Below are 27774 nucleotides of genomic sequence, written 5' to 3'. Positions count from 1 at the left end.
TATATAAGTGTAGGCTACTTTTATTAAAGGTGCTCTGCCACACAAAACCGTTTTTACTTGCATTTTTTTGAAATATGTTAGGTCCATATATGTTTGTGTTATGTCGTGAATGTGAAAATGAACTGCTGCCTCCTCTGTCAGCTCTAGCCATTGAAAAGAAATAAGCGGAGAAATCAGGCCAATTACAAAAGCTGGTCAGTCTGACGTGGTGTTGCCTGAGCTCATTACTATTCATGAGCTTGCCCAGTTGCGCTGGTTAAAGGATGCTGATAGCCAGGCTCTCATTGGCTAGCTGTTAGCCAATCAGAGTCTTCCTGCAGGCTTTCTATATCACACTAGAATGGCTTGAAACAAGGTAACCAAGGCATTTTTTCCACAAAAAAATGTTATAGAGTCCATGGTAGAACTTCAGACATTACCACAAAGTAATGGAATACGTGTGGCAGGGCATCTATAAGAGCTTTTTGTGCCAAATAAAAAAAACTATAAAAACGTGTTTTGTTGCTATGATTCGTGATTCTGGGATCTAAAACAATTTAGCAAACTAATTAAAAAAAACGTACGTTACGTTTTTATTTATTAAAAATACAATCATCTTTACTGAGCAAAAGATTGATTCAACTACAGAGTGAGTCATCTTCTCAAATAGACGATCTTTGTCTGGTGTGTACAGCTGCTGAAAATCGGGCGTGAGGGAGCAGCAGACTTGAGGCGAGCAAGTCTGAAGCCTGCAGCTGTCGGGAGCGCAGGATACAGGATATGATCATGGATAAACCCGAAAACCCGCCGGTGTAGGATCGATCAGGGCGCTCCCGAGCCGGAGGACAGGCGGAGAAAACTTTGTATATCGACGCTGCAAAGACCATAACGGCGGAGGGCTTCCTCCGGTCCCTCCCTGCTGGACGAAATGTGGCTAAACCCGGAGGAAGTTCTGCTGAAAAACGCTCTGAAGCTCTGGGTGACCGTGAGGAGCAACGACTTCTTCCTCCTGCAGAGGAGGAGAGGCCACGGAGAGCCGACGGGAAGGATCACAGGTAAAGAAAAACAACACAACAAAAACAACACGCAAAGGCGAGGCCACACAGACAGACAGTAGCCTACTACAGGCAGGACCACAGGTAAACACTGACAACACTGGAGAAGCCAGAGAAAGCCAGCTGTCAGGATAACAAGTCAACAACAAAAATAGCAAAAACAGAAAAAAAAGAACCACAAAGAATCAGCGCACAGGGTCACAAGGGGGTATCCCAGAAAGAAGGATTAAATAGTTAAGGTCCGTTGAACCAAAATTCAGGGAAATCCTAGATTATTCCAATCACAGGGTTCACAGGAAAGCCCCTGTTCCAGATGGTTTACCACAGTCTGAGTGTGTTATTATGGCGACTGATGCCAAACCAACCTTATAACTTTATGGCAACTTGATCTTAACCACTGACCCTTAGCTTTGATTTTCTCAAACTCTCAACATGGGGGCCAACTTTGGTTAAAGGTGTCCTATTATACTCCGTTTCGGCTTAATATTTGTCCTCTTGGGGTCTACTAGAATAGGTTCACATGCTTTGATGTTCAAAAAACACATATTTTTCATACTGCCCATTTCTGCAGCGCCTCTGGTTGTGACCAGAACAGAAACACATAGCCTACATTTCTATAAAAGTATGCAGCAATCCTTTATGTCATATCCAGACTTTCTCACCTCCTATAAAGATGTTTCACACAGGTCTTAAAACCAAGATTAGAAGTAGAGTGGGAGGGGTTTTTCTAGCACTTCACCTACATGCAAAGTGCATGGTTAAAAAAAAAGCTATACAATCTTATAGGGTCAATGCTCCAGCAACATATCACCAACAAACTAAACTAAATAACTTTATTTTGGTTTAATTAACTGCACACTGATATTTCCACAAGAACACTTTTGATTTTCCTACTGTCAGATTGTGGCATGTAGGCTAATACATTTTATTAAGCTGCTTCGGTTTCAGGGTCCAGTTATTGTGCATGCTGCCATGACTTACTGGGACACTTGAATAGGCTGTGTCTATTAATGTTATTAGCTATGACAAGTCAAAATCTGCTTTGAAAAAGGCCATACATACTACTATTCACTTTGGTTGTATTTATGTTGGTGGTTATTTCATTTTTTATACAAAGTGTTAGATAAGTGTTGATCTGAGGCCATGCACATCACAGCTTTACATCTCTGACTCCTCTACATTTTGATTTGTTTTGATCAAACCAGGCTTGAGTTAGCCTGATTGTGTTAGCTTTGGGGGTGTAAAGCCCCTGACACACTAACCCGATGGCCGACCGTTGGCAGAAAAGCCACTCGGCTCCCCGAGGTCCAAAAAGTGCCTCAGAACACACTGAAGCGATGCCGACTTGAGCGTGTAATATGTCTCCATAACAGCAGGCGGCGCTAATCTGTATTGTCGCCCAAAAAATGAAAACCGGCAGCTAATTGGACAAACGCGTCATGTGGGTCTGGCTGCTCCCGGATTTTTCACTTGGGCATAATGGCGGCTCGTTCAGAATACGATCTCATATTTTACGATATTTTACGATTTTAAGATAGTTCACCGAAACTTGTTTCTGAAAACATTTTAAGCGAGAAATAGGCCTTGCAGTTGCTGAATCCGTCTTCATTTCAGATCGACAAAGGTTTTTTGGGGTTCGGACTGTAAAAAATACGTGATTTTTAAGATTATGTAAGGTATAATGTAGAGTGAGTGGGTCATTATTACTGCCGGGGTTTAATTAGCAATAATAACCTGCTGGCTTTACATTATCCTGCCTATTACACAGCTACTTACTAACAAAATCCAACATTTGACACTAAATATTGATTTAAAAATTACTTTTTTGATTTAATGGTAATAAATATTCCTCCAGAGTCTACATTTAGAACTGCATCCATAGCAGCGGTAATAACCGAGCGTAAAATGCCGACCACTGACCAATCAGAATCAAGTATTCAACAAAGCCGTGTAATAACTGTATACTGTATGTCACTTACTATTCTTGCTGTAATGTTTATATTGGTTAAAATCAATATACAGTCAATCTAAAAAAAAACGACCATTTTATTTAGTTTGATTCTAATAAAGTATAACATTTTTCTCATAGGAAATGTAACCATCCTGTAATAGACATAAAAGAAAACCTGTAATAATCACATGCTTAAAAACAGTCTAACTGACCTCTTGCTGTGATTTCCTGTTGGAGAATGACAGGTTTTTGTCATTCAGTGGGATTTAGTTGTATTAAATGTTGAAGGTGGTGATAATGCTGCTATCAGTATGCCATAATTAAAAAATGTTATCCTGCAGAACTGTTTCTGTCCTAAATATTTAGTGATTATTATACACATTTCTGACAATGTACCTGATGCAGCCCATCTGACCGCTTCCCACTGCTGTGAATTACAACTTTCTCCATGACGACCTGTTTGCTGTTTCCACTGTCTTGTTTCCTCTCTGTGTTTTGTATCTGTACAACAGGCTTTACTGACAAATTGGCAGTCGTCTGTACAGTAGATTTATAGGGGATGAGGGACACTTCATATCATTAAACCAGGCAACCAGCTCATACAGTGTCTTCTCTATTCTGCCTTTTCTTCCCTTTGGGGAAACCCGCAGCCAGAGCTCTTCTCATAAAAGAGAATAGTAGGAACTTCCTGGCCGGGGTTTACTTTGTGTATGTGTTTGTTCCCACTGTTCCCATAGCAAGACGGGTAAAAAGGTCAAGTCCTGTTGTCTAATCGTCGTTCAACATTAACTAATTAAACAAGCTTCTCTGTGGTGTTCCTGCCACACAGGCGAAGGAAAAAAACACAGAGAGGAGTTGTCTGTTTTATGGCTCAGATCTGATTTTTTTTTTTTTTTATTTAGCTATAAAGATAAAAGCAGAAACTGAAATTCAATATGGTCTCAAAGTTGTGACAACATACTTTCAGCAGGATTTCTGAGAAGGGTTGGGCAGCTAAACATCTGCAGCTGATCAGTCCCTTCATACCAGTCTTTGTCTTATTATTTCTAACCAAATACTTTTCTCTTAAAGTTACTTTTTGCATGTCCTTTGTCAGTTAGCCTTAATTGAATGCACTGACATGAAGCAACACAAGAAAAAGACAGATACAGATCATTAAGTTTGATGCATTCAAGAGCAAACAGACATTGTAGATGTGAGAGCAGATCTCGAATTTGCTTTTCTCCAAGCCTCATAAAGGTTGACTGTAGCCTTTATGTCTCCACAGCAGTATTCCCCCACAATGTGACCATTAGCAGAGAAAGGCGATGATTCATATTGACTTTCTGGAAAGTTTACCAGTGTCAACCCCTTCTGGGCTTTGTGGTAACAGACGGATGGTTTTGTGTTGCCAGGCTGCCGGCTTCGCAGCTCCAGGCAGGTCGACTTTGACTCTAAGATATGGTTTACATTTGGCTGAGAGCCAGAGCTGCTCAGAGAGACTTTATCTTTACACATCTCCACCTGCTTAGGGTTCCACCAGCAAAGGCTATAATACTTCTGGTTTGAAGCTTACGACAGATTTTTTTATGCTGGTATTCAGTTACACACACCATGTATTGAATGATTTTAAATTGAACAAAAAACATACTTTCCAAAGGTGGAAAAGCCTCTTAAACAGCAGGTCTCTCACAAGATTATAAAAGCCTCCAGTGAATCCCATTCTGATGAAATACTTTCAGTTTCACTGCTTTTTTATAGGCTGACAACCCTGAAGCTGTTGAGTTAAATCATCAAGCCCAGTATGCAGTAGAACTAAAGGCAATTTTACAGTCGCCGTAGCCGAGCTGGCGCGCGCTAATGTGACGTCAAAATGACGTAGATCTCGCTGGCGCGCCAGGATTTTGAGTGTGCGACCAGAGGGCGTGCACCACTCTATTTTTTTCAGCGGCACGCGACAAAGCGAGCGTGACTACAAGAGTGACTACAAGTCTCTCTTGTAAACTTACTGGGTTAAAGGAACACGCCGACTTATTGGGACTTTAGCTTATTCACCGTATCCCCCAGAGTTAGATAAGTCCATACATACCCTTCTCATCTCCATGCGTGCTGTAACGCTGTCTGACAGCTCCACCGGTAGCTTAGCCTAGCACAGAACATGCAGGTGAATGGTTCCACTAATCCTACTGCTCCGAATTGTGACAAAAGTGACAAAATAACGCCAACATGTTCCTATTTACATGTTGTGATTTGTAGAGTCACAGCGTGTACAAAAAACAACGTAACATGAGACACAGCCATCTTAACCGTAAACAAACCGGGAACTATCAGACAGCCTTACGTCAGACAGCCTTACAACACGCACGGAGATGAGAAGGGTATGTATCGACTTGTCTAACTCTTGGGGTTACGGTGAATAAGCTAAATTCCCAATAAGTCGGCGTGTTCCTTTTAAGATGAGTTCTTTTATGGTGAATGAAAGGCTTGATCCGACGAAGTAGGTCATCGAATCAAATCGAAGCATTGACGTCAATGCTGCAGCCAGTTCTGCCGTTGTTTACCTTTTTCTTCTTCTTCTAGTCCGTAGAAATAGCAAAGTCGGTAGCCTTTCCTCATTAGCACTACCTCTGTTCAGGAGAAGACTGCAACTAGTGTCGCGACCACCACGCGCGAGTATAAACAGTTAGGGTGCTCCCATGACGTCACACTGACACTCGACAGGTCGGCTGCAGCGAGTATACCCCACGTTTAATACTGATCCCTCTTCCTCTTCTCTCCATGTTTTACTTGGTCTTTTGTGTGTACCAGGCCAGAGAAGGCAATGCTGAACATGTAGATAGAGATCCGACTTCTTGCTTTTGCCCTTATCTTGCTCTGTCATAACTTTGAAATGCAGGGTTGTACTTAGTTGTGGCAGGTTGGGTAGATCTGCTGATAATGCTGCCTTAACAGTTGAAAGCAAAGCTGGGTGAAAAACTTTGTGTAAAGAAGCAAAATGTAACTTCTAAGTAGGGCTGCACGCAATGAGGAAAATATCTAATTGCGATTATTTTGACTGATATTGCGATTGTGATATGAGTCACGATATTGGAGGGAATATTGTTTTTTGTATCATTATTCTCATTTTCATTGAAAATTATTAACATTGAAAGAAATTAAAATGATTATAGTGTGATAGTTTATAAAATGTCAGAAAATAGTGAAAAATGTCCATACCAGTTTCTCAACATGGTGTCAAGGGGATGTCTTTAAATGCTTTGTTTTGTCCAAAACCCCAAATGTTCATTTTAATATGATATAAAACAGAGAAAAGCAGGAAATCCATATTTAAGAGGCTGAAAACTGCATTTTCTGCCACCTTTGCATGAAAAATTACTTTAATGGTTAATTGATTATCAATATGGTTTATTATTTTTCTATCGACCGACTAATCGAAAAGTCGACTAATGTGTTTTGTCGTCTCTGCAGGTCTCCTGGTGGGGGCGCTGGACACAGTGCTGGACTCCAATGCCAGGGTCACACCCTTCCGCATCCTCCTCCAGGTTCCCGGCTCCCAGATCAGCTGGGTCATCGCCAGCGGTGAGCTGGACCATTACGTCTCAGATACATTGGTGCTTTTGGTTGTGTGCAGTCTTGGTGTGCCTGGGAAATTTCTATGTTTTTTTCTGTACCTTCAACTGCCTCATTAGATCGGACAAAGCTGTTAAATTCCCTCTTGTGTTTGATCTTTTTGTCTATCAGGAGCCGCCATAGAGGAGGTGAACAAGCACTGGGACTGGCTGGTCCACAACCTGCTTCGCTCTCTGTCTGTGTTTGAGAACAAGGAGGATGCTGTCAGCTTTGTCAAAGGAAAGGTCAAGGTGCGAAACCTGCCTGTGCCGGCCTAAATCCTGTCAGAGGATGATTTTAGGTTTTTAAGATGTGTTGACGAAGCTTTCCCTGTGGGTTTAAAAAGGATTCAAGGCATTGGTTGGATCAAAGTAAAACATCCGCCTCACTGTTGATTATATAATGATGATGAAACCCTGTTGTGATACAAGTCCATATAAAGTGCTCTGAAGTCACAAGTGTAAGTTTCCTCCTTCGTAGGGCCTTATTGCAGAGGAGGTTCGGGGTCGCCAGGCCGCCCAGGAGGAGGAGCCGGAGAAGTTCAGGGAGGTGCTGCTGAAGTTTGAGCTGCACTTTGGCCTCCCTTCATCAGAGAAACTGGTGACGTACTACTCCTGCTGCTGCTGGAAGGGCCGGGTGCCTCGGCAGGGCTTCCTCTACCTTAGCATCAACCACATGGCCTTCTACTCCTTCCTGCTGGGGAAGGAAGGTCTGTACACCAAAGTGAGGGCTCTGATTTTCAAGCCAAAAGACTGAACGCAAAGACAGTTTCCCCACAATAATTTTTTTATTCAATATTAATATCAATCAATATTATTAATATTAATGTATATTGTTGTCAGAATTATCAAAAAGTCCATAGAAACTTCTCATACCTCTCCTGTAGAGTAATTCACTTCTTTACTTTTCCAAACAAGTCTCACTTCACCTGAGAAACTATTAATGTGTGGAACATTCCTCAGAATAATAATTGACAAGAGGTGCGAGTTTGTGAGAACACATCGATTATGTTAGTAAAAAAGTAACCAAATGTATTGGTAAAATTAGTTTAGTTAGGGTATTTTGTAGACAACATTTTTTTTTCATACCCTTTACTTTTCTTTAATCTATACTTACCTCTCATATTGCAACACAGTGTGGGGATGTAACTCTTAAAATATGTGATATCATGTTTTCTGAAAATGTCATTTTAATATATAAAATACAATTCAATTTCACATCATTTCAGGTCTTATTTTAAATCTTCATCCTCCCAAACGTCTTACAAGCAGAAGTCAATTCTTGGTTATCGCTCTACAAATGTACATTTTCTTGCAGCATCTTAATTAACAATCTGCAACTGAAGTTTCACAATTGAGTGCAGTTGTGGAAAGTTCCTACTATTAGGAAAGCTTCATTTAAATTAGCTTGACGATAGGATGGAAACGCATAATGTATGAAAGTACGCATAAAAGTAGTCACTGTGACATGAAGTCAGGCAGTTACACACCAACCAGATGGCCGAAACTCAAATATTTTACTCTCTTCTTTTTTCCCCAGTCAAGTTTGTGATTCCCTGGGCGGAGGTGACGCGGTTGGAGCGGGTCTCCACCGGTCTGATGACGGAGGCCATCCGGGTCAACACACGGCAGCGACAGAGGGAATTCTCCATGTTCCTCAACCTGGACGAGGCATTTGGGGTCATAGGTCAGCTGGCTGACATTGCCCTCAGGCGGCTGCTGGACAGCGAAGGCCTGGAGCTGGACCGAGTCCTGCAGCAGCCCACACGCATCACTAAGAGGTCAGTGCTGGCTCTGGTTTCTGTTACTAACGTGAACTGACAGCATCGTCATTAAGTCGAAAAATAAAAGGTTTGTTTTCAGCTCAAACCTTGTTTGTTTCAGGTGAATTCACAAATACCAGTTTAATTTGCTGGTGAAAGAATGTCAGGGATGAAAAAAATTCAAATTCAAACCCTGCCTGCTTTCTCACCTCCGCACAGCTGGTTTATCACTGTGTGAAGTGGGTGTGAATGTCAGATCGTTAATTTTGGAAAGTTACCGAAATGGTTGGACACAGGGGGAGTGGAGGGGGTTTCCAAAGCTATTCGACAATCTGACGAACAGTTCTGAAGAAGCACACTGTCATCTTGAGAGTGGCCTGACCTAAAAGTAACCCAAGATAACAGATATAATGGCGTGTTAGATGTATGTTGAGTTATAACCCAAGTTTTATGAATAGTCGGACATGACAGCATCTCCCTTAAAAAGAGAGACAAACAGAAGTAAAACAATATTGGAATATACTAAGCATTGTCTTGTTTTTTATGCTTGTATGTTTTCTGTACAGCACTTTGCAGCAAACCTGATTTGCCTTGAGTATCAGACTACATTATATGGTTCTTTTACTCACAGTGTCCCTCCTCAGATGCTACTGTGATTCACAGGTTTACTTATTTCTTTTAATGTAAAAACCTCAAAACCACGACAGGAAGCGGAGCTAAAAGTAAACTGCCAGAGCTACAGAGCGCAGATGTAAGAGTGGATGGCAGACCACAACACAGAATGTAGCTGTAAATAGCAAATGTACCGTATTTGTGTATTTAGAGTAGATAGGGTTGATCTGAGCATGCATAAGTGAAGAGATGGAAACTGAAAAAAGGAAGAAGAAATGAAAAGTACATGCAAGGGACACATAAACTGCAGGGTGTCCAGAATGGGGGTAAACATTTTATTTTTTATTTTTGCATTTGTGTGCTTGCCCTTTTGACTTTAAACAGCTTACTGTATATTTATGTGATCCTCCAACATTTCTCTGTCTTTTATTCACTTATTCATAAAAAAATAACACTTGTTGTATGTAGGATCTTAGTTGTGCTGGTGGGCATCCTTTGGAGAGGAAAAGTAGATGATTTGGTTCTCAGAGTAGAGAAAAACAAAAACTAGCTATGTTTAAACTGAACTCATCTCCTTACAGCTTTAACCAGACTGGCTTCTAGTCGAGCGTTACCTCACACATTTCTTTGCAGGATAAGTAGTACAACCCAAAAATGTTTTTGTCGTTTTCGCAAAGGCTAACCAAACATCCCTGAAATGTAATGAGTATCCTCGCTGCAGCTCTGAGGTCTGTATGTTTACCAGGCTACGTGCCAGATGAATGAGCTACTAAGTTACTAAGAAGATGAGAAAAATGTGTTCAAAAGACAGACTGCACAAAAAAGTGACTAAAACATACATAATGAGTCACTGATGTTGTTTACCAAGTGCAGGTGTTGATACATAGGACTGAAGAACAGTGTTTGCAGAGGCAAAGACTTGGAGTATACAGTCTGGTTAACTCTGTCCCCCTTTACCAAAAAGCACAGGATTTTGTCCAGTGAACCAGAGAATTATATTGGTCATTCAAGATGAAAATTATAGAGGGGAATGTACAACTATACTACAGTATAAACTCTGCAAAGCGTGCTATACTTGTCTGTTACCTCCTAGCGCTGTACTGCAGTAAATCATCATGCAGAACTACAGACAAATTAGGCCAGGTTACTTCCCCTCTTTGTTTGTTTTTCTTGTGACATTGCCACAATATCTCATGCTGGATTTTGTTTCAGATGTCAACATTTCCAAAAATGGAGCATTGCTGATTTCATGTGTTCAGTTCAGGAGGTGCCCTGAAGTCACGCTTGCATTAGCTTCATTCACGCTTCACCAGCAGTTGCTCATTCATCAGCCTCTTGGTTACCAGCTGACTAGTAACGTCCAATCCTATCAATACAGACGTACCTGTACAGCTCAGCCATTATAACTGCTGATACACTGTTCTATTTGTGTAGTTTTAAGCCAAAGGGAATGAGAGGCAGACATTTTCTTGCAGCTTTGTGTCCAGATTATATTTGTTTTGCTCCCAAGCTACATCTGTGTGTCACCCCCTAACTCTTCCCCTCATTATCTTCTTCCCAGAATCCTAGAGGAACAGGCTTTAAGGGAGTACGTCCTAGCTCTGTTTCGGCTCCCTCGTGGTGAACGACTCCACGAGGTGGCCTCCTGTTCGGTATGGACACCACACGGACGCTGCCATACAGCCGGGACCCTCTACACCACTGACAGTTATCTGTGCTTCTCCAGCCGAGAGGAAGGCAATTGCATCCTGCTTATACCCCTCTCAGAGGTACGGTGCCTGCATCACAGCCTCACTGACGTTACCTGTTCATTAGGAGTACAATGTGGTCTGTAAAGGAATAAAATACCATGAAAACACAGAGACTAAAGGCTTCCATGTGTCGCCAGTAAATATAAGGCTTCAGTGGTCCATAATGACTCTGTGTACACTATGGCTGTGTGCCATTTCAGACCTTATAAAGATATAAACTTTAAAGGACTGAAGTGAGCGGAACCTGCACATCCTCACCACATGAGGTGGTCTACAAGGGTCTAATGGGGCATAATTGTAGGTTTTTGCGTTTTCTTTTGTAGCAGATGTAGCTTTTCTTTATTTTGGGAAAGGAGAGGCTTTGTCCAATGAAGATTAACAAAAATATTTAATAACGTAATGACATGACAGAACAGGATTTTATGCTGCAGTGGACTGCAAGATATATTCCCCCCGTGGTTCTACATTTTACAGTCCCAAACATTTCTCAGTTTCACAGATATATTCCCTTGAAGTTGTGGGCGGTTCCTTAGATGAAAAGTTTTCCATTGGTCCCTCATCGCAAAGTAGGCGTTATTTCCAAATTCATGTGTTTCGAGGTTACTTCCGGTCACAAACAAGATCCTACCATGTGGAAGTAAATTATTTTCAAGTTAGTCTTTTGGTCTTAATCTAATCAACAGATGGCCCCCAGACAGAGACAACAAAAGTTCTTCCTGCCGTGTGAACAAAGAGCTTCCTCCTGTATGCTAAGTGACAGACATGATCTAATTATCACAATAAGCTGCAGAGGGCAAGATGTTGATTGGGATGCAATTTTCCTGCCTAACTCATCTGCAGCATACATTGTGAATACATCAAAACATAAAAGTACATTGACATGAAAGATCAGCATTGTTGATGTTGTTAACATTTTTAAACTCTACAGTTTCCTTACCTTGTCCAACAGAAAAGCTAAAGGTGCATTTCAGTGGTTCTCTTCAAATCTCAAATTTCCAAGATTACTCCCATGATAGTGCCTTTTAAATGGCTCATAAGATGATACCGTAAGTAAACTAGGCCAGGTTCTGTGGTCCCTGCATGAGTTATGAAATGATATGGCTGTATTTACAGGATAACTGTAATTACAGCCATATAATCTTATTTCTTTGTCATAATGTGTGTAACTTACTGTAAATGCTTACAGGAAGTAGGAAACAAAAGCCCATTGGTTCAGTTCATGTGACCTAATTAGTAACGAGTGATGACCACCTGAGTGTGAAAAACCTTTTAAATATGAAGGGATATTTTCTGATCACCATTAGACAAGTGTGCGATATAGATTTTGGGATGCTGAAAACTGATAAGAGATACAACATCTCCTCGGGCAGTACAAGACCGTATCTTCTTTACCAGAGCTCCTGACTTTTCCAGCCGATTAAATCAGTGACTTTACAGTTACAAGTCTGTCTCTTTGTCCGGAGTGACTTTATTCAAGAGTGTTTATCTGAGCATTTCTGTAGTGTTTTCTATAATGTATTTTAAGGTGAGTTTGTTAAGCAGTCTGTTTACTCTGCCTTGCTGCTGGTTAAAGAGTAACACACAGACTGGTTTCCTATGGCTGTTCACACACATTAAAGTGCAGAGGGGAATGTTGGACAGCTTGCATGTTTGCTTTGTTAACGGACAATGTCAGCCTTTAAGAAATTCAGGAGAGCAAATGGGATTTGAATCTCTCCTAAGCTCTTCTATCACATGAAAACATTACCCTTATCATTCTGCATTAAAGACGTACCTTTTGTTAAATGAATCGATCACCATGTTAAAGTGATACATATTGTTAAAGTGGTGGATTTAGTGCCACTTCTCCTCCAAATGTTTAATGCTGTCAGAGTAAATAATGAGAGAAAGGCAGAGCTAAATAAATGATTTAAATGGGGGTATTCAATAAAGTAGCTTCAAGATTTTTACAGATGTATTTGCATGTGAAAAATAAAACGGTATATTCAAAGCTCTATTTGAGTTTGGTTTAGTTGGGAGAAGCAGAGATTAGCAGCCAGATGCCCAGTCTGTTCATGAACAATGTGAGGAATCATGCATACCGTCTTTCCTCCACTGCTGCGGTTTAATCCTCTATTTCCTCTGTTTTCTGTTGAAGCATTGTCTTAGAAAAGTGTAATCGCTTCAGCCCACTTAATCTGTTACTGCTGATAAAGTTCCCCTTCTGCTCCTCTGATTCTCTTTTAACCATATATTGCTGCACATTTCCTTGTGTTTGCTTGTGTTACAGTAACTGTAAGTGATACAGTTGTTTGTTTGGGCTACAGTAAGATAAATTAGCTGTGAATTTATCTCCCTCTCTGGTCCACTTATCTCTAGTTTAAATAACATTTTGTATGAAAGCATGATGTCATGCAGCCTGGCTCCGCCCTCCTACGTACTTCCGTTCAATTTTCATTTTCCTTCAGTACTACGTCTGGGTTTGCAGTATATTCTTGGGTTTTCTCCGGCCAAATTTTTACCGGTCCAATCAGCGAACAGAGGGAGTGGCTGAGAACGATGACGTTGAGGTCATGCGCTAGTTTGAGTTGTAGTTCCGTAATTGCAGCGGAGAAAGATGCGAGTGAAGCCATTCGTACCGTTGTGGCAACCCTGCAGAATATCCAGAAGTTAAAGCCAGAGCAAGAACAATCTTTGCTGAGTTTTGTTGGTGGCCATGATGTTGTGGCCCTCCTTACCACAGGGTTCGGGAAAAGTTAGATTTTCCAGCTCGCTCCGTTAGTGGTGAAGGAGTTGGCTAAGGTGAACACTGGCGATGCTAAGCCGACGTCACGACCAAACGTTAGCGATTGGTTATGGAAGATCCAGAGTGGCTCTGGGCAGATCCAATAGTTTTAAACTTCAACAGAGTACCCGCCTTCAAGAAAGTTAACACTTGTCAATGGAGAGTGGCCAGACTCTCTGTACAAATGAAATGTACCAGAATCTGGTAGGACCAGGCTAGTTGTTATGGAGAAGTTGTCACATTATTGATATTTTGCACATTTATTTCTAAAGTAATAATCCAGATTATTTCTGTTGATGAACTGAGAAGCAAACTCAAGTTTATTTATATTATGATGATTGATTGTGGACTTTAAATTGTGCTATATAACTTACCACAAAGTTGAGGGCAGTATTTTAGTACTTTAATAAGTACCCTTACTTTGCAGCTGCTTCCCCTTTACTGATTCCAACACAAGCAGTAGAAACCAGCCTACCTTCCTATTCTAATTTCATGTAAGGAATCATTGATTGCATTCTGATGCCTGGTTTCCTGCATTTGTCTCATCAGGTGTTGTCCATAGAAAAAGTGGAGAGCACCAGCCTGCTCCCTAACCCTATCATAGTGAGTGTTCGGACTAAGAAGGCCTTCCAGCTGATCGAGCTGCCGGACAGAGACGAGCTGGTCGAGAACCTGAACTCCAGACTCCGATCTCTGCAGTGGAAACAGTCCATGTTCCGCAGCAAGAAAGACGGCAGGAGGAGTATGGTATGTGTAAAGTTAGAGCACTGTTTTTATGTATTTATTATTAATTTATGTAATAATACATCTATTTTTTTAATGAGTACTTTTAAAAGAGCGCTCTATTTGGAAATCCAATCATATGATTAGGAGGGACTCAGCTGATCCATCAGCTGGTGTGCTGGTTTAGGGAGTGTCAGCTATGAGCTGAGATAATAGCCAAGCTTGACTCCATGACCTGCCTGAACTTACGCTATTCTTCATTTCTGTTAAAGACACAGCGCCAGTCTGAGTAGATTTATAGTACAGTTTTTAACATTTGTAACACTCACTACACAGCTATAAACACATTTTGTTAAGCCTTGTGGTGAGGGAAAATAAGAAAAAGTTGTTATATTTCTGCTACTTTTTCCTAGGCTCTCTGGCTCAGTCAGTAGAGGGGATCCATCACTGTGAACATCATTTCACAACTGTATTTGTTCAATTTAATTTCACCCATATGTATTTACTATAAGTGCAATTTAAACATATGAGAGGAACTGTGAGCCCAAAAGGCACACCTGAGCATGTAAAACACAGCATTAAGTCAAACCGGGACGCTTTTAATGTTCAAATAAATTACTTTAACTGCTCAGTTTTGAAAATGTCTGCATGAAACCAATGATGTTATTCTCCTCATATTTTCCTCAGAGCGCCCCGACACCATACTACACCTTCTACTATGACACCGGGCACTCTGATGAAGAAGAGATAGAGGAGCAGGTTCTGCGTAACACCGTCAACAGTGAGGCTCTGATGACGGCCTTCCACCAAAACCAACCAGGAACCAACGACAACAATGTAAGTGGAGTCTGACATTTCAGCTCCAGTCAAACTCACATTTTCAACGACCAATTAACTGATTTAAGAGCTAAATTAGAGTATTGGTTCACCCAAATAACACAATTTCTCACTAACTCCACTTACCTAGACAAGCAGATGGTTTATTTGTTGTTTTTTATGATTAAAGAGAAAATGTTGCTGCCACCACTAGCATATAGGGCATCAGCACACTGAGCAAGTCAACATTTCTATCTCTGGATCTGTGTGTTTGTGTCAGAGCAAGGAGCAGGTGAAGGAGCGGCTGTGGGAGGATCATTTCTTGGAGTTCGGTCGCGGCGTCCACATGTTCCGCACAGACAAGATCCAAAGACTTGTTGCCATGGGGATACCAGAGTCGCTGCGAGGGGAGCTGTGGATGACACTTTCTGGTAAGAGAGAGGGAGGAAGAAAAACTAAGAGAATAGCTAAAATGAAAGGGCTTCTATATGTATGAGAACCAGTTTTTCAACATTTTTTGTGTGCAATTTGACCTATCCGCTGAACGCTGGCTTCAGTGTGGATAGTAGTCAACAGACACAAAACGTGTGCACATGGGCTATGAACTGGACTCTGCTGCACCTCCACATATTTTATGTTGTTAAAGACGACACCTTCTCAGTCAGAACCAAACTGCCAGCTTTTATTTTCGTCTGCTCTCAGTTCCTCAGCTCAGTTTTGCTGAAGAGGAACAGCTTTCTGGAACACAAACTGAAACTGATGAACAACAACTGCTGTGGAACTACAAGGGTGTATTAGGGCCATTGTATAAAAACATTTTACAGAGCCGCGGGAGGGGGGTAATATTCAGAGAAAAAACAAAGAGTTACTGGGATTAAAGTGTCAAATATACGATAAAAAAACTAGTATTAAACAGTATTAAAATCAACTTGAAGAGGCTTGAAAATACCTGAGATGGATAATCACTAACCACAACATGTTTAGTTTTTTTGTTTCAAAGGATGAGAGTTGAGAGCAGGGGCTGTTTGGAAGGTGTCATTTTATGCTTATTTACAGCATCTCTACTTCTGGTTTGTGCAGACGCGTCCTCGGAGCTAGAGTCCCACCAGGGCTATTACACCAGCATGGTGCAGAAGTCCATGGGCCTGAGCAGCCTGGCCACAGAGGAGATTGAGCGCGACCTTCACCGCTCTCTGCCGGACCATCCCGCCTTTCAAAACCCCACCGGCATCGCTGCACTGAGACGCGTCCTCACCGCCTACGCGCACCGCAACCCCAAGATCGGATACTGTCAGGTAGGGACCTGATTATCCGAGCGGCGTGGTGACGTTTAGTTTAGTTTAGAGTAGTTTATTTCTATCACATATACATATACAACATTAATAGTAACAAAGTAGAGTAGTTTATTTCTATCACATATACATATACAACATTAATAGTAACAAAAACTAAGTGTCACCTTAATTCATACAGTGTCATCCTAACTCGTTTATAATCAATACTGACTGAAAAGGTGTAGGTTAAAGCATTTGCTTATTTACCTACCCTTTTTATTTATATTTAGCTCTTAGGTCCCTCAGAATCTTATCTTATTAAATGTATTTTTGTTAATTTATGTATGTTATATACAGTACATATTACATATTAACACACACATCACGTGCAGAAGATATGAAACAAAACTAAATTAATAAAATGAACAAAATGCATTCCCATTCGTCAGTGCAGAGATCGTGATGTGCAGGGGCGATTGTAGGATCAGACCTAGGGGCCCCTATTGAGAATGTGGTAGCCCCCCCCCCCCCCAATACAAAATCAGTAATTTCACTGGATAACAATGAATATACGTATGTATTTATTATTATAACAGAGGATAAATGCAAAATATAGAACATATGAAAAAACTATGAAAGTCCCTTTATGGACTACCAGAATTAAATGAAATGATAATGAGGTGTAAACAATAAATGAATAAAAAATAAAACTTTCCTTGACTGGGTTACAGGTGCATAGCATCGGCAACCGACACACAGGATATTAAACCTTTTTCTTTGAACCTGTCATTTTTTTGCCCTCTCTCGCTAACAGACAAGTTCGCAACTCTAACTCGAGGCACTAAAATTGTTTTTTTTTTTTTTTTTTTTTTTTGGGCTGAGATGAAATTTTACACAATTTTCATTGTGTGTGTTTCTTGCATCTTCCTTCTTCCTCGTCTGCTTCTGTCCAGTCTATGAACATCCTGGCGTCGGTGCTGCTCCTCTACGCTAAAGAAGAAGAAGCTTTCTGGCTGCTGGTGGCAGTTTGTGAGAGGATGCTGCCTGACTACTTCAACCGCAGGGTCATAGGTAAGAGGTCAGGGGTCAAAAAAAGAAGAGAGCAGTGAAGCATTTTTAAGATTTATTTACTCATATGCACTTCAGCCACTTAGAGTACCTGCTCCTTGTTTAAAGTCACGTAACCACAGTATGTTGTGTTGTTTATTTTGCGGTTGTTTCGTCTAATCTTCTGCTTCTCAGACACAACAAACAACCCAAAAGGTTTATTTTTGGCCTCTGAAATAAGGCTCATTTCCTGCGTTTGTGAAGCAGATTATTTATGACATGCAAGGTGTTTTTAAAACAATTTCCTGTTCCTTTCAATATCCAGATGTTTGTGTATCCTTGAAAAAGCGGCAGTGATTGTGTTCTGAGAATTTGTATGTGGAGCATAGATTTGAGTTATTTTACCTTTTTTTTTATTAACAATTTCCCTCACCCAGAAGAGACAAAAACAACAAAGAATGTATCCTCTGTCTGTGTAACCACATTTGTAATGAAAGAATATGTGTATCACTGTATGTCTAAATGCGTGTTTTTAATAGTTTTGGGATGACAGTGTAGTTTTTTTAGCACAGCATGTAACAGCAGGCTGTGGCTAGACAGTCAATACTTCTTAGTAGGATAAAATAATTTAATAGTAATAAATGTTTTTGTCCTTCATTTGGTGGATGTTGATACTACATTTTTTTTGCATAAACCTTGTCTTTTAAACAGTAGTTTTTAATCTCATTGTATATACAGTATATATGTACTGTATATACAACACTCTGAATGTCCATCTTTTGCTGCCATCTAGTGGTTAAATTATGTAAAACAGCCCCAGTCCAAAATTACTTGAAATAAGTATAAGTACATTAACATACCCTCAACTATCAAAGCAGTAAATTATTTTTGAATCAGGTAGTTCTTGATTTTAATCATACTTTGGGCAATTTGAGACTGTAATAATTTTAAACAAAATCTTTTTACAGCTGCTTTTTGTTTAGGTAAAATTTAACATATCAGAACTGTCAGAAAAAACATTGAAAAAACTTATAATTTTGGTAACTCAGATATTGTATCAGCACTGTCAGAGTTTGTCATTGTGACATGTCTGTGCATGAGGCCACTCGGTAACCCCTCCACCCCCACACCATGCATTATTTCCCCCTGCAGGAGCTCAGGTGGACCAGTCAGTGTTTGAGGAGCTGATCAGGGAGCGTTTGCCAGAGCTGGCTGAACACGTTCCAGACCTCTCCACCCTCTCCTCCGTCTCCCTCTCTTGGTTCCTCACCCTCTTCCTCAGCGTCCTGCCCTTCCACAGTGCCGTCTGTGTGGTCGACTGTTTCTTCTTCCACGGAATCAAAGCCATCTTCCAGTTGGGATTGGCAGCACTGGAGGCCAATTCTGCACAGCTCTCGGCCAGCACAGACGATGGACAGGCACTTATGATTCTCACAAGGTAAATACACATAGTATTTGATGCCTAAGTTTTACTCAAAATGAATGGCATTTTTGAAATATCTTTCAAACTAATTACACAGCTAGAAAAAAATTAGCAGTCTATGGCATAAACACCGGTGTGGTATAAAATATGTAGATATGGCTGTAACAGGGATTTTGCAATCAATGTTTTTTGTCCATAAATGTTTGAAAACAATGAGAACAACTCCCGCACACTGTCTTTGCTTGTCCGTAAATATTTGCATCATGTTTGAACGATTTCAGTCCAACACATAGTAATAAGTAAGCTATGCTGTTGATCTCTGGGACTGTTTCTTGATGCATTTCCTGGTAACAGAGCAGAAAACTCCTCTTATTGTGTTTCTAAATCACTCTAATTGATGGTAACGAGGCACTGCCAATCAGAGAAGAGCCTGTTGCACATTTAGAACCTGGCTTCACATATCAAACCTTCATTTTGAATGCAGCGATTGGGATTACTATTGTGTTTGAGAATGTGAACCCTCTCCTCTGTGCTTTGCAGTTTTCTGGACCAGGTTGGAAGTGAAGAGTCGTCCTGTCCTCCATCCTCCCCGCTGGCTGCAGAGGAGACCAGCAGCAGCGACGCCGATATTCCCGCTGTGGGACCCACAAACATCACTGACCTCATCAGCGAGTCCTACGAGGTGAGAAGCACACACATATGATGGTTAATGGTGGTATTGGCCATTCATTCATTGTTTTTGCACATTTTATGTAGTTATGTAGTCACATTTAGGTAGTTTGCACTGTCCGCTACAAGAAATCATTCCTACCACAGGCAATACAACTTTTTAACACTTCATCACTGAGTGTTAGATAAGACTCATATACATCATAATACTGCACTAAGTGCAACTTGTACAAACATAGGTTTTACTAACATCTTTATAAACACTATTTAAGTATTTGTACACGTTTATTCCCAACGTATATACAAGTTTGTACATTCTTTTCCTTTTTATTTTTTTATCTTTATTTTTTGAATATTTGTTCTTGTATTCTATCCTATTTATTATTTATTATTTCTTGTATATTCTGTATGTGTGCTGTGTCTGATATTTTGCTGCTGTAGCACTGACATTTCCAAATTTGGGATCAATAAAAGTCTATCTAATCTAATCTAATCTATGTAGTATGATAAATTAGGTTAATTTGGGTAAATTAGAGTGAACTGACCCTTTACCCCACATACAGTCTTAATCATTTGTGGAGGAGGACATGTTTGCTGTTGCACTGAACTTCTGCTGTTTGTGTTTCCTTGTGGCAGAAATTCGGAGACCTGACAGTGAGGCAGATTGAGCGGCTTCGCTGTCGACACAGAATCCAAGTGCTGCAGGCTCACGAAGACACCACCAAAGAAAACGCTGTAAGCAGACAGAGAATATCAATGTCATACTGTCATGTAGTCTGACTTTAAAACTACCTAAAAGACAGAATGAAGGCTAACATTAGAGTTCAGCATCGTCTCAGACCTCCCTCTCTTCCCCCTGTGTGTGTCTGTGCAGTTGAGAATAGTGACTCCAGATGTTTCCATCCCTCCAGAGAACTTGGCTGATGTCTACGACCTCTTCAAGGTATATTCTTATCCCTCCTCCAATTAACCAATTTCCTTTATCAACAACATTTTCAGTTGTGTCTTGTGTATTGAGAGAATTTGAGGTTTATAGGGTAAACAAACTATTTCATGATTTTTCTTATCTCCTCCTCCTCCTCACCCATCCAGACTGAGCACTTCATCAGTCTGTACTGGGGTGACAGCAGCTCCGCAGCAGCGGCGGAGGCGGCAGCGTGGCGTTATGCTGACTCCGGTCGCTCCTATATGGAGCGGCAGTACCGGCTAGATCGGCCCCAGTTCAAGAGCCTGTACGGGCTGCTGGCGCCGTGGCCCGGCGGCTCAAACCAGCACTCTGACACGCTGTCCAACCGCACCTTCACCCTGCTGGACCAGGACTGTGACAACCTGGTCACGTTTAAAGAGTTTGCTGGCTGGCTGGGTAGGTAAATGGAGTGAAGGAGGAGAGGAAGAATCAAGGCAGATTGAGACACAATATGATCCCTCCATCAATGCTCTTCAGCTCCATTCAGGCTCCCTAAAACTAATGCTGTAAAAGAAACCTGAGACTTTGCCGTCACCACCTAAATCTAACCACATTTCTAGGCAACAAGAAAAGGCACACACAGTAAATTATGAGATTTGATTTTGGGGAAAGAAATGCAAGAATGTTCTCAAAAAAATAGTTTCAATGGAGACAGACCAAGTCTGGTTCTTTAAAAGAAAGAAACATTCATCCATAAGTTGAAAAAAGAATACACTTAAGGTGATTTTTCTAGAATGACAAGGATACCTTTTGCTTGACTAGATACAACTAGTGATTAATAATAATAAAATAAAATAATAAATAAAAATGTAAAAGGAATAATGGCTGAATTCAGTTATAATGTCCATAATATGTTCAGCATAAATCCAGTCACCATACACTGTTATCCCAAATTAGTTGACTTTACTAGAAATTTGCGTGGAAACCCGCTGCCTTACACCATCTAAGTTTGGTGAAAAAAAGGTGAAACTTAACAGGTCAAGTTGTATTAACACAGAGCTGTAAGTTGATGCAGTAGACAAATCAAGTTTACATTAGTAGTCATTACTAAAAATCATTAGTAAACATAGAGTCATGTTTACTAATGTCTAAAAAAAAAAAAAAGTCTAAAATAAGCATTAGTGCGTAACTTTTTGATATTAATGAACGTCCGTTACATTCAAGCCGTTGCCAAATGAGTTGTTACAAAGCTAATTAAGACTATCAGCTCCACACAACTCTCTCTGTATTTCTCACTATGGCAATGTTCAGAAGATTGTGTCGTCCGGCGTCTTTCGCCCGCAGAAACTTGAGTGAAGATAATCACCTCTTCTGAAGAGTCCATCATGTTTTTCTAATCCTCCATGTCCTCCTTGGCTACTAGCAACTTTGGGTTGGAGGTGTGGGGGCGGTGCGCAATCACAGAAGGCTTGTATCATGTGGACGCTAGTGGTGGGCGGATCGATCCAAATATTGATAATATCGATACCAACGTTGGTATTGATATTGATCGATACCAGTGTAATGAGATTGATACTTTAGTTTTAGTTTGTCTCCAGTATGCACTGCTGCGGTTTCATCAAAGAGGCGACCTGGCTGTCTGTGTCTGTGTAGGTGCCGCTGCTTTCAAGTGCTGCTCCTGTCACACATGCTGTCACAGCGCAGAGCAGGCACACTTTGCTCCTCCTCCCCCCTCTTGTGATTTGATGTTGTACCATCACGTGACTCAGCGGCGCCGGGCAAACAAGCAAGCAAGCAGCCAGGCCCGGCATTGGCCAGCAGCACACACACACACACACACACACACACACACACACACACACACACACACACACACACACACACACACACACACACACACACACACACACACACACACACACAAGCAGGACAGAGACGGAGCAGAAGAATGGAGAGGAAGAAAAGCGTGTGGCTATATTTTCAGGCCAAAAATTAAACAACGGCAAGCTGTATAAGTTGTAAAAAGGCTGTAAGATACAGTGGTAACACAACAAATTTATACAAGCATATGAAAATTCTGTCCTGGGTTTGAATTTATTAATAATCCAAAGGAAAAATCACAAAACCACTTAAAGGTCATGAAAATTCATTCAGATTTAGCAATTTCATGATGCATCAATTATGCTTAATTATAAAAAAGTATCGGTATCGGCGATACTGGCCCTGTATTTACTTGGTATCGGATCGATACCAAATTTTGTCGTATCGCGCACCACTAGTGGACCCGCCAACAGTTTTTTTGTCATTACTTAGAATTCCTCATGGGGGGGACAGAAACTACGCACTATAGCTTTTACCATGCAAAGAAACATAACATAATGCTACTTAAGAACTACTAAAGAAATGATTTGTTCACATAAATATTGTTTATTTTCCTTTATGACAGCATGGCTTTAAGAACAATGTATTCAATACATGTGTTCCAATATAACAGAAAAGAAGAGTACACATTAAAAACATTATTAAAACACACTTTAACTAGGACAGAAACTGTTCAGAACATATTTATTTTTCTCCCATGAGCCTTTGCATCGCTTCAGCACAGAGCAGTTCAAATGACCCCGCCCCTCCCATATAGAAACTTAACATCCTTAGTTAACTCTGCTTAATGTGATCAGAGACGGTTTAGTATAAAGGATCTTTGATAGGATCTATGCACTGCATACTTGAGCTGATTATTACAAATAACTAATGTGATTTAGTAATGAATATGGTTTTTAACAAAACATGAAAGAATAAGTAGTGACCACTAAAAAGTTTAATTACAACTAAATCTGGGTGCTCTTGAGAGAGCAGAGAGAAGAAAACCGACATTGAAACGCTCTAAAGAACTTCCGGTGTCTCTATATTATGGTTTGGAGACTGAAACAGGAGAGGCTGTTGCACATCTGATTAGTTTTAACCCTTTATTTTCTCTCTCTCCCCCACTCAGACACTTTGTACTGTGAAGAGCTGAATGAGAAAATAAGGCTGCTGTACCGTCTGCACATCCCACCAGGTTATTCATTTTGGTAACATGATGAAAGTCATGAGTTTCAAGCTGCCGTCAGGGCTGTAATTAACTGATTAACTTTACTCTGTGTGTGTGTGTGTGTGTGTGTGTGTGTGTGTGTGTGTGTGTGTGTAGCTCTGACAGAAAGTGAGGATGACCCCTCTTTGATGAAGAGCCCCCTGCTGTCCACAAACAGACCCCTCTATGTTAATCTGCCCTCAGGTCGGTCCAAACACACTGTGACTTATTAGCTCAACACAACAACTAACCCTTGTGTTGTCCTCGGGTCAAATTTGACCCATTTTTATATCAGAAATATGGGTTTCTTTGAACCAAAATGTCCAAAAATAACATGGATGTACGTTACAACGATCTTTGCACGTAAAATTAATGATTACTTTTATTGAATTTTGGGTGTTTTATTCAATTTTATAAACATGTTTAAATGGTTTTAAAACAGTATCGTGACTAAACTTTGACATAAACCAGCGTGATTCACTCAACATCCTTTGATCTTAACTATTTGTCAAAATAATTCATAATTTCTGCTTTTTTAACTAAAGAATTAGGTATAATGTCATAGAAATTAGGTTTATTGACCATGAATTTAAAATTTTTTTTTGAAAAAAGTGACAAAAACATTTGAAAGTGTCGAAAGCATAAAAAAAGAGCCAAAAACGCTGGAAAAAGCACAACAAATTTAAATTCACTTTTGACCTGGATGGACAACAAGTTCATGGTCGACGGGAAGACAACACAAGGGCTAAAGAAAAATAGACAAAACACCATCAATGTATTATGTGTTAAAGGCTGATATAAATGTACTGTATGTGTCTGGTTGTAGTGAATCTGACTGTTGTTCCAGATGTTGAAGGTGAAGTGACAGATTACCAGGAGCAGCTGAAGCAGATGCTGCAGGATCTGGTCAAAGAGAGGGAGAAAGATGTGGAGAAGCCTCTGCCACTCATGAACCAGGTACTGCACTAGTGTTGCACTACACAGTCAAATCTCATCTTTAAGTGGTGCTTCCTTTATTTCACCCCTGGAGTCTGTATGCATATATTCTTTGTCATATCCTGACATGTTTCTCCCATTAGTAGCATGTATTCTCTTTCCAATAAACCATACTGTGCTAAAAATAACTCATCCATGTATTATTAAATGCTTATTTTGGTAAAACAAGTGTATAGAAGAAGCCACTCTATACAGAACTTGAATATCTCTGACATTGGTGCCTTCCAGTGGTAGTAAACAAAACAAAAACCCATGCCATCAAATGAAAGTTGAAAGTATAATCACATACGATTTAAAGTTATTTTTGTCTGCTGATCGGCAATTTAAAAAATGAAATTAACTCTTAATTGACTGACTAATTAGGCCCTGTATGCTGGTCCTGTGACAGACTGGTGACCTGTCTGGACTGGAGAGAGCCTGTCTCTCACCCAATGCATGCTGGGATAGGCCTAAGCCCTTTTCAGAATAGACTGGGAATATGTAATATTACTGGCTTAATCTATCTGTTAAAGTGAGTCTATCTGTTAATTCAGACACTTTACGTAAAAGTGACCAGGATGCTTATTCAGACATGAGACCGACATGTTAATTTGACGTCAGATTAACGATTTTCTGAAAAGAATTTTTCTTTATTTAGTCTCCCCTTTTCAGGGTGAACAGGACGAGCAAATATCTGATATAATCATAATATAATCAACAATTAATCAACAATTATTTTGATTAGCAAATAATTTGCAATTAATCAATAGTGTATAAAGTGTCAGAAAATATTGAACCAATGTCGATATCTATAAATTGCTTGTTTTATCTGACCAACTGCCAAAACTCAAAGATATTCAATTTACATTGATAATGAATGATCATAAAACATAATAAAAATGGCAAATTGTTATATTTGTAAAAGCACTTATGCTTGAAAAATGACTTTTTTGATTTTGATTATCTACTAATCAATGTTTAATGCGTTTAAGAACTAATATGTTGGATGTTAGAAATTCCGGTAGAAAACATTTAAAGAAACTAAATGATATAATGTGATGAAACGCTGATAAATACCCTTTTTATCTCTCCCTCCACAGCGTGAGTTCATCCAGTTCTGTAAAACACTCTACAGCATGTTCCACGGCGACCCAGAGGAGAACGACCTCTTTCAGGCCATCGCTACGGTAACGAGTCTGGTGCTGCAGATCGGCGAGGCCGGCCACCGTGGACACAGCTCGGGGTCAGAGGTCACCAGCCAGGAGGAGGGGAGAGGAGCCACTGAAGATGCTGGGGTCGATGCCAGTAGAGGCAACGGGAGTTTGGCAGCAGAGAATGAGTGGACGGTCAGCTACGCCCAGATCCTGGCGTCGCTGCTCACTGAACAGGCGCTGGTGAACTTCTTCGAGAAGCCGGTGGATCTGTCCGCTAAAATCTCAGAGGCCAAGGAGAAGCAGTATCACCAGCGGGCGGGTTTGCTCACACTGCAGCAAGGGACCAGCTGACTCAAATGTGAACAAATGTAAGCGGCGACACAAGCCAAATTTCTAATGAAGGACATCAAAATATCAGTATCATTTGACACAATGTGACAGAATGCAGCCAGGAAGCTAAAAAGCCTTAAAGTTATCTGTGAAATGTAATTAATAGTATGACTGCAGGCAGCCACACTGGCAGGACCTGGCCTGTGACTCTTTTACCTATTTTGGCCTGGAACTGACAACAGAAAGGTTTTGTTTGTTTTCCCCCAAAACATTTTGAGCCAAAAAGACCATTTTCAAGCTAAAATCTCAGCAGCAGGCCATGTTATGGTTGACTCACGGTATCAGCCAGCAACATTACTAACATCGAAGATCATTTTGTGCTCTGGGCCTGGACAAACTCTGATGATTGCCTTTTTACATCAACATGAGGATGCCTGCAGTTAAACTGTGTTGTGGACAGATAATCCATCACCACTTTCTAATAAGGCACCCCTTATAAGTTTTGATCCAAAAGGTCAAACAATCCATATTGAGCAGGTTACCTGATGAACTGAAGAGCTAAAAAGACAAACAAGTGTCCTGCTGGAGGAGAAGATTTTCACAACCTGGCAACCCCAAATTTGCTCCTATCAATCACTTATGACTGATCTATAAATCACTTGTAACTGATAAAGGCAGTGATTAAAACTCACTGAATGAAACCCTTTATAAAGGCTGCCTGATCAGAAAGTTGTACCAATAATCCTCACAAAGAACGGTGCAGCATTAAGGACAAATCTAGCATATAATGTTCTTTTTTTATCAATTTTATAACTAATGTTTCTTTAATGTTAAATGTTTTCAGATGCACGCACCTTGAAATAAATATTTTCTAAACTTTTTCAAATTACTGGAAGAAATAATCTACAATTACTGCTGGAACTGTTCTTTGAATAAAAGACATTGCATAAAGACGTCTCTTTTCTCTTCAAGTTAAGTGTCTTTTTGAGCTGTTTGGGACAGGTTGTTATTTAGCTCTTAACATCATTCTGAATTGGAAGCTACGGCAGTTGACACCAGGACAAGTCAACATTTGTCACGTTGATCAAATAAATATGCAGATTTAAAAATTGCCTTTCCTGTAAGTCGACTTGCAGAACTTTTTAGGCCCTGGCACAGCGAGATGGCGTCTTTATTCTTACCCCCACCTACAAAGCTGTGATTGGCTCGGTTGTTTTCTGAGAGCTGTTAGCGAGCACAACACTGGAGATGTGCCCAGCAATTCAGAGGCTAAAGCACAACTGTATTGATATGGTGCTTGAAGGCAAAGTCTTGAATACGGTGGCCTTAAAATGTTGAAAGCTGGACTCAAATTCACCGAAACATGTCCACAAATCAGCAGCGATATCCTAAACAGGGCCACAGTTATTACCACTCGAAGTGCAAACAGCTGCATTATGAATGCTATTTCCGTGAGTTAGCTGAACTTCAAAATGAAAACTTGCCTGCTGTATTGTTGTCATAGTAGACATTGTGTATAAACAATCTGCTCTCTCTAGCTTTGTAAAAATATAACTGTTTGTCTGCCAGAGAGCACTGACACGTATTTTGTGTTAAATCCCCGGCTCAATATTTATCTTGGACACAATTCATCGCTAAACAAATTCTAATTCTTACCATAAATGTTCACGTTATGTGTCATGGGTAGAAAATACATATAAAATAAAAAATGTAATCGCTAGAGGATTTTTGAAACTCTTAAATATTGATATTGGCTTCAAAAAAATATAAACTTGTTTGTATTTGATTTGGGGAACTTGTCAATGATTATTCTGTAAATGGAGAACAGTTTAAACCCATTCAGCAGAAAAAGTGTAAATAAAATGTATGGCAGAAGATGCCTAAAGTCAAAGTTCAGAATGAGGGGCGCCTGGGTAGCTTACCT

General features: G+C 40.3%; 1 protein-coding gene across 2 annotated transcripts; it reads left to right on the top strand.

The window, feature by feature from the left end:
- The first annotated feature begins 657 nt into the window (after nt 1–657).
- On the top strand, nt 658–26113 carry LOC116064479 (TBC1 domain family member 8). Of its 2 annotated transcripts, XM_031319748.2 has the most exons (20): nt 658–1034; nt 6433–6543; nt 6706–6824; nt 7054–7282; nt 8113–8353; nt 10509–10716; nt 14012–14209; nt 14873–15022; nt 15282–15432; nt 16082–16296; nt 17229–17346; nt 18475–18760; nt 19286–19427; nt 20051–20149; nt 20289–20357; nt 20507–20777; nt 23314–23379; nt 23509–23595; nt 24239–24348; nt 25467–26113. In XM_031319748.2, exons 1-20 carry the CDS (start codon nt 908–910, stop codon nt 25869–25871), a joined length of 3402 nt encoding a protein of 1133 aa, XP_031175608.1. In that variant the 5' UTR covers nt 658–907; the 3' UTR covers nt 25872–26113. The 2 variants fall into 2 exon arrangements, with proteins under 2 accessions (XP_031175608.1, XP_031175661.1); XM_031319801.2 differs by lacking the exons at nt 658–1034; nt 6433–6543; nt 6706–6824 and having other exon boundaries at nt 7060–7296.
- The last annotated feature ends 1661 nt before the right edge of the window (nt 26114–27774 follow it).

This window comes from Sander lucioperca, chromosome 8 (assembly GCF_008315115.2).
Source record: "Sander lucioperca isolate FBNREF2018 chromosome 8, SLUC_FBN_1.2, whole genome shotgun sequence".
In the NCBI taxonomy this organism is placed as follows: domain Eukaryota; kingdom Metazoa; phylum Chordata; class Actinopteri; order Perciformes; family Percidae; genus Sander; species Sander lucioperca.
Note: the sequence above shows the minus strand (reverse complement) of the source record. Positions and strands in the feature narration are given on the sequence as shown.

Bases quoted from the DNA above. Each gene is read 5' to 3' on its own strand.
- LOC116064479 (XM_031319748.2), top strand. From the start codon at position 908: ATGTGGCTAAACCCGGAGGAAGTTCTGCTGAAAAACGCTCTGAAGCTC. The intron at 1,035-6,432 runs GTAAAGAAAAAC...TCGTCTCTGCAG, and splicing joins GCCGACGGGAAGGATCACAG to GTCTCCTGGTGGGGGCGCTG. The intron at 6,544-6,705 runs GTGAGCTGGACC...TTTGTCTATCAG, and splicing joins CAGCTGGGTCATCGCCAGCG to GAGCCGCCATAGAGGAGGTG.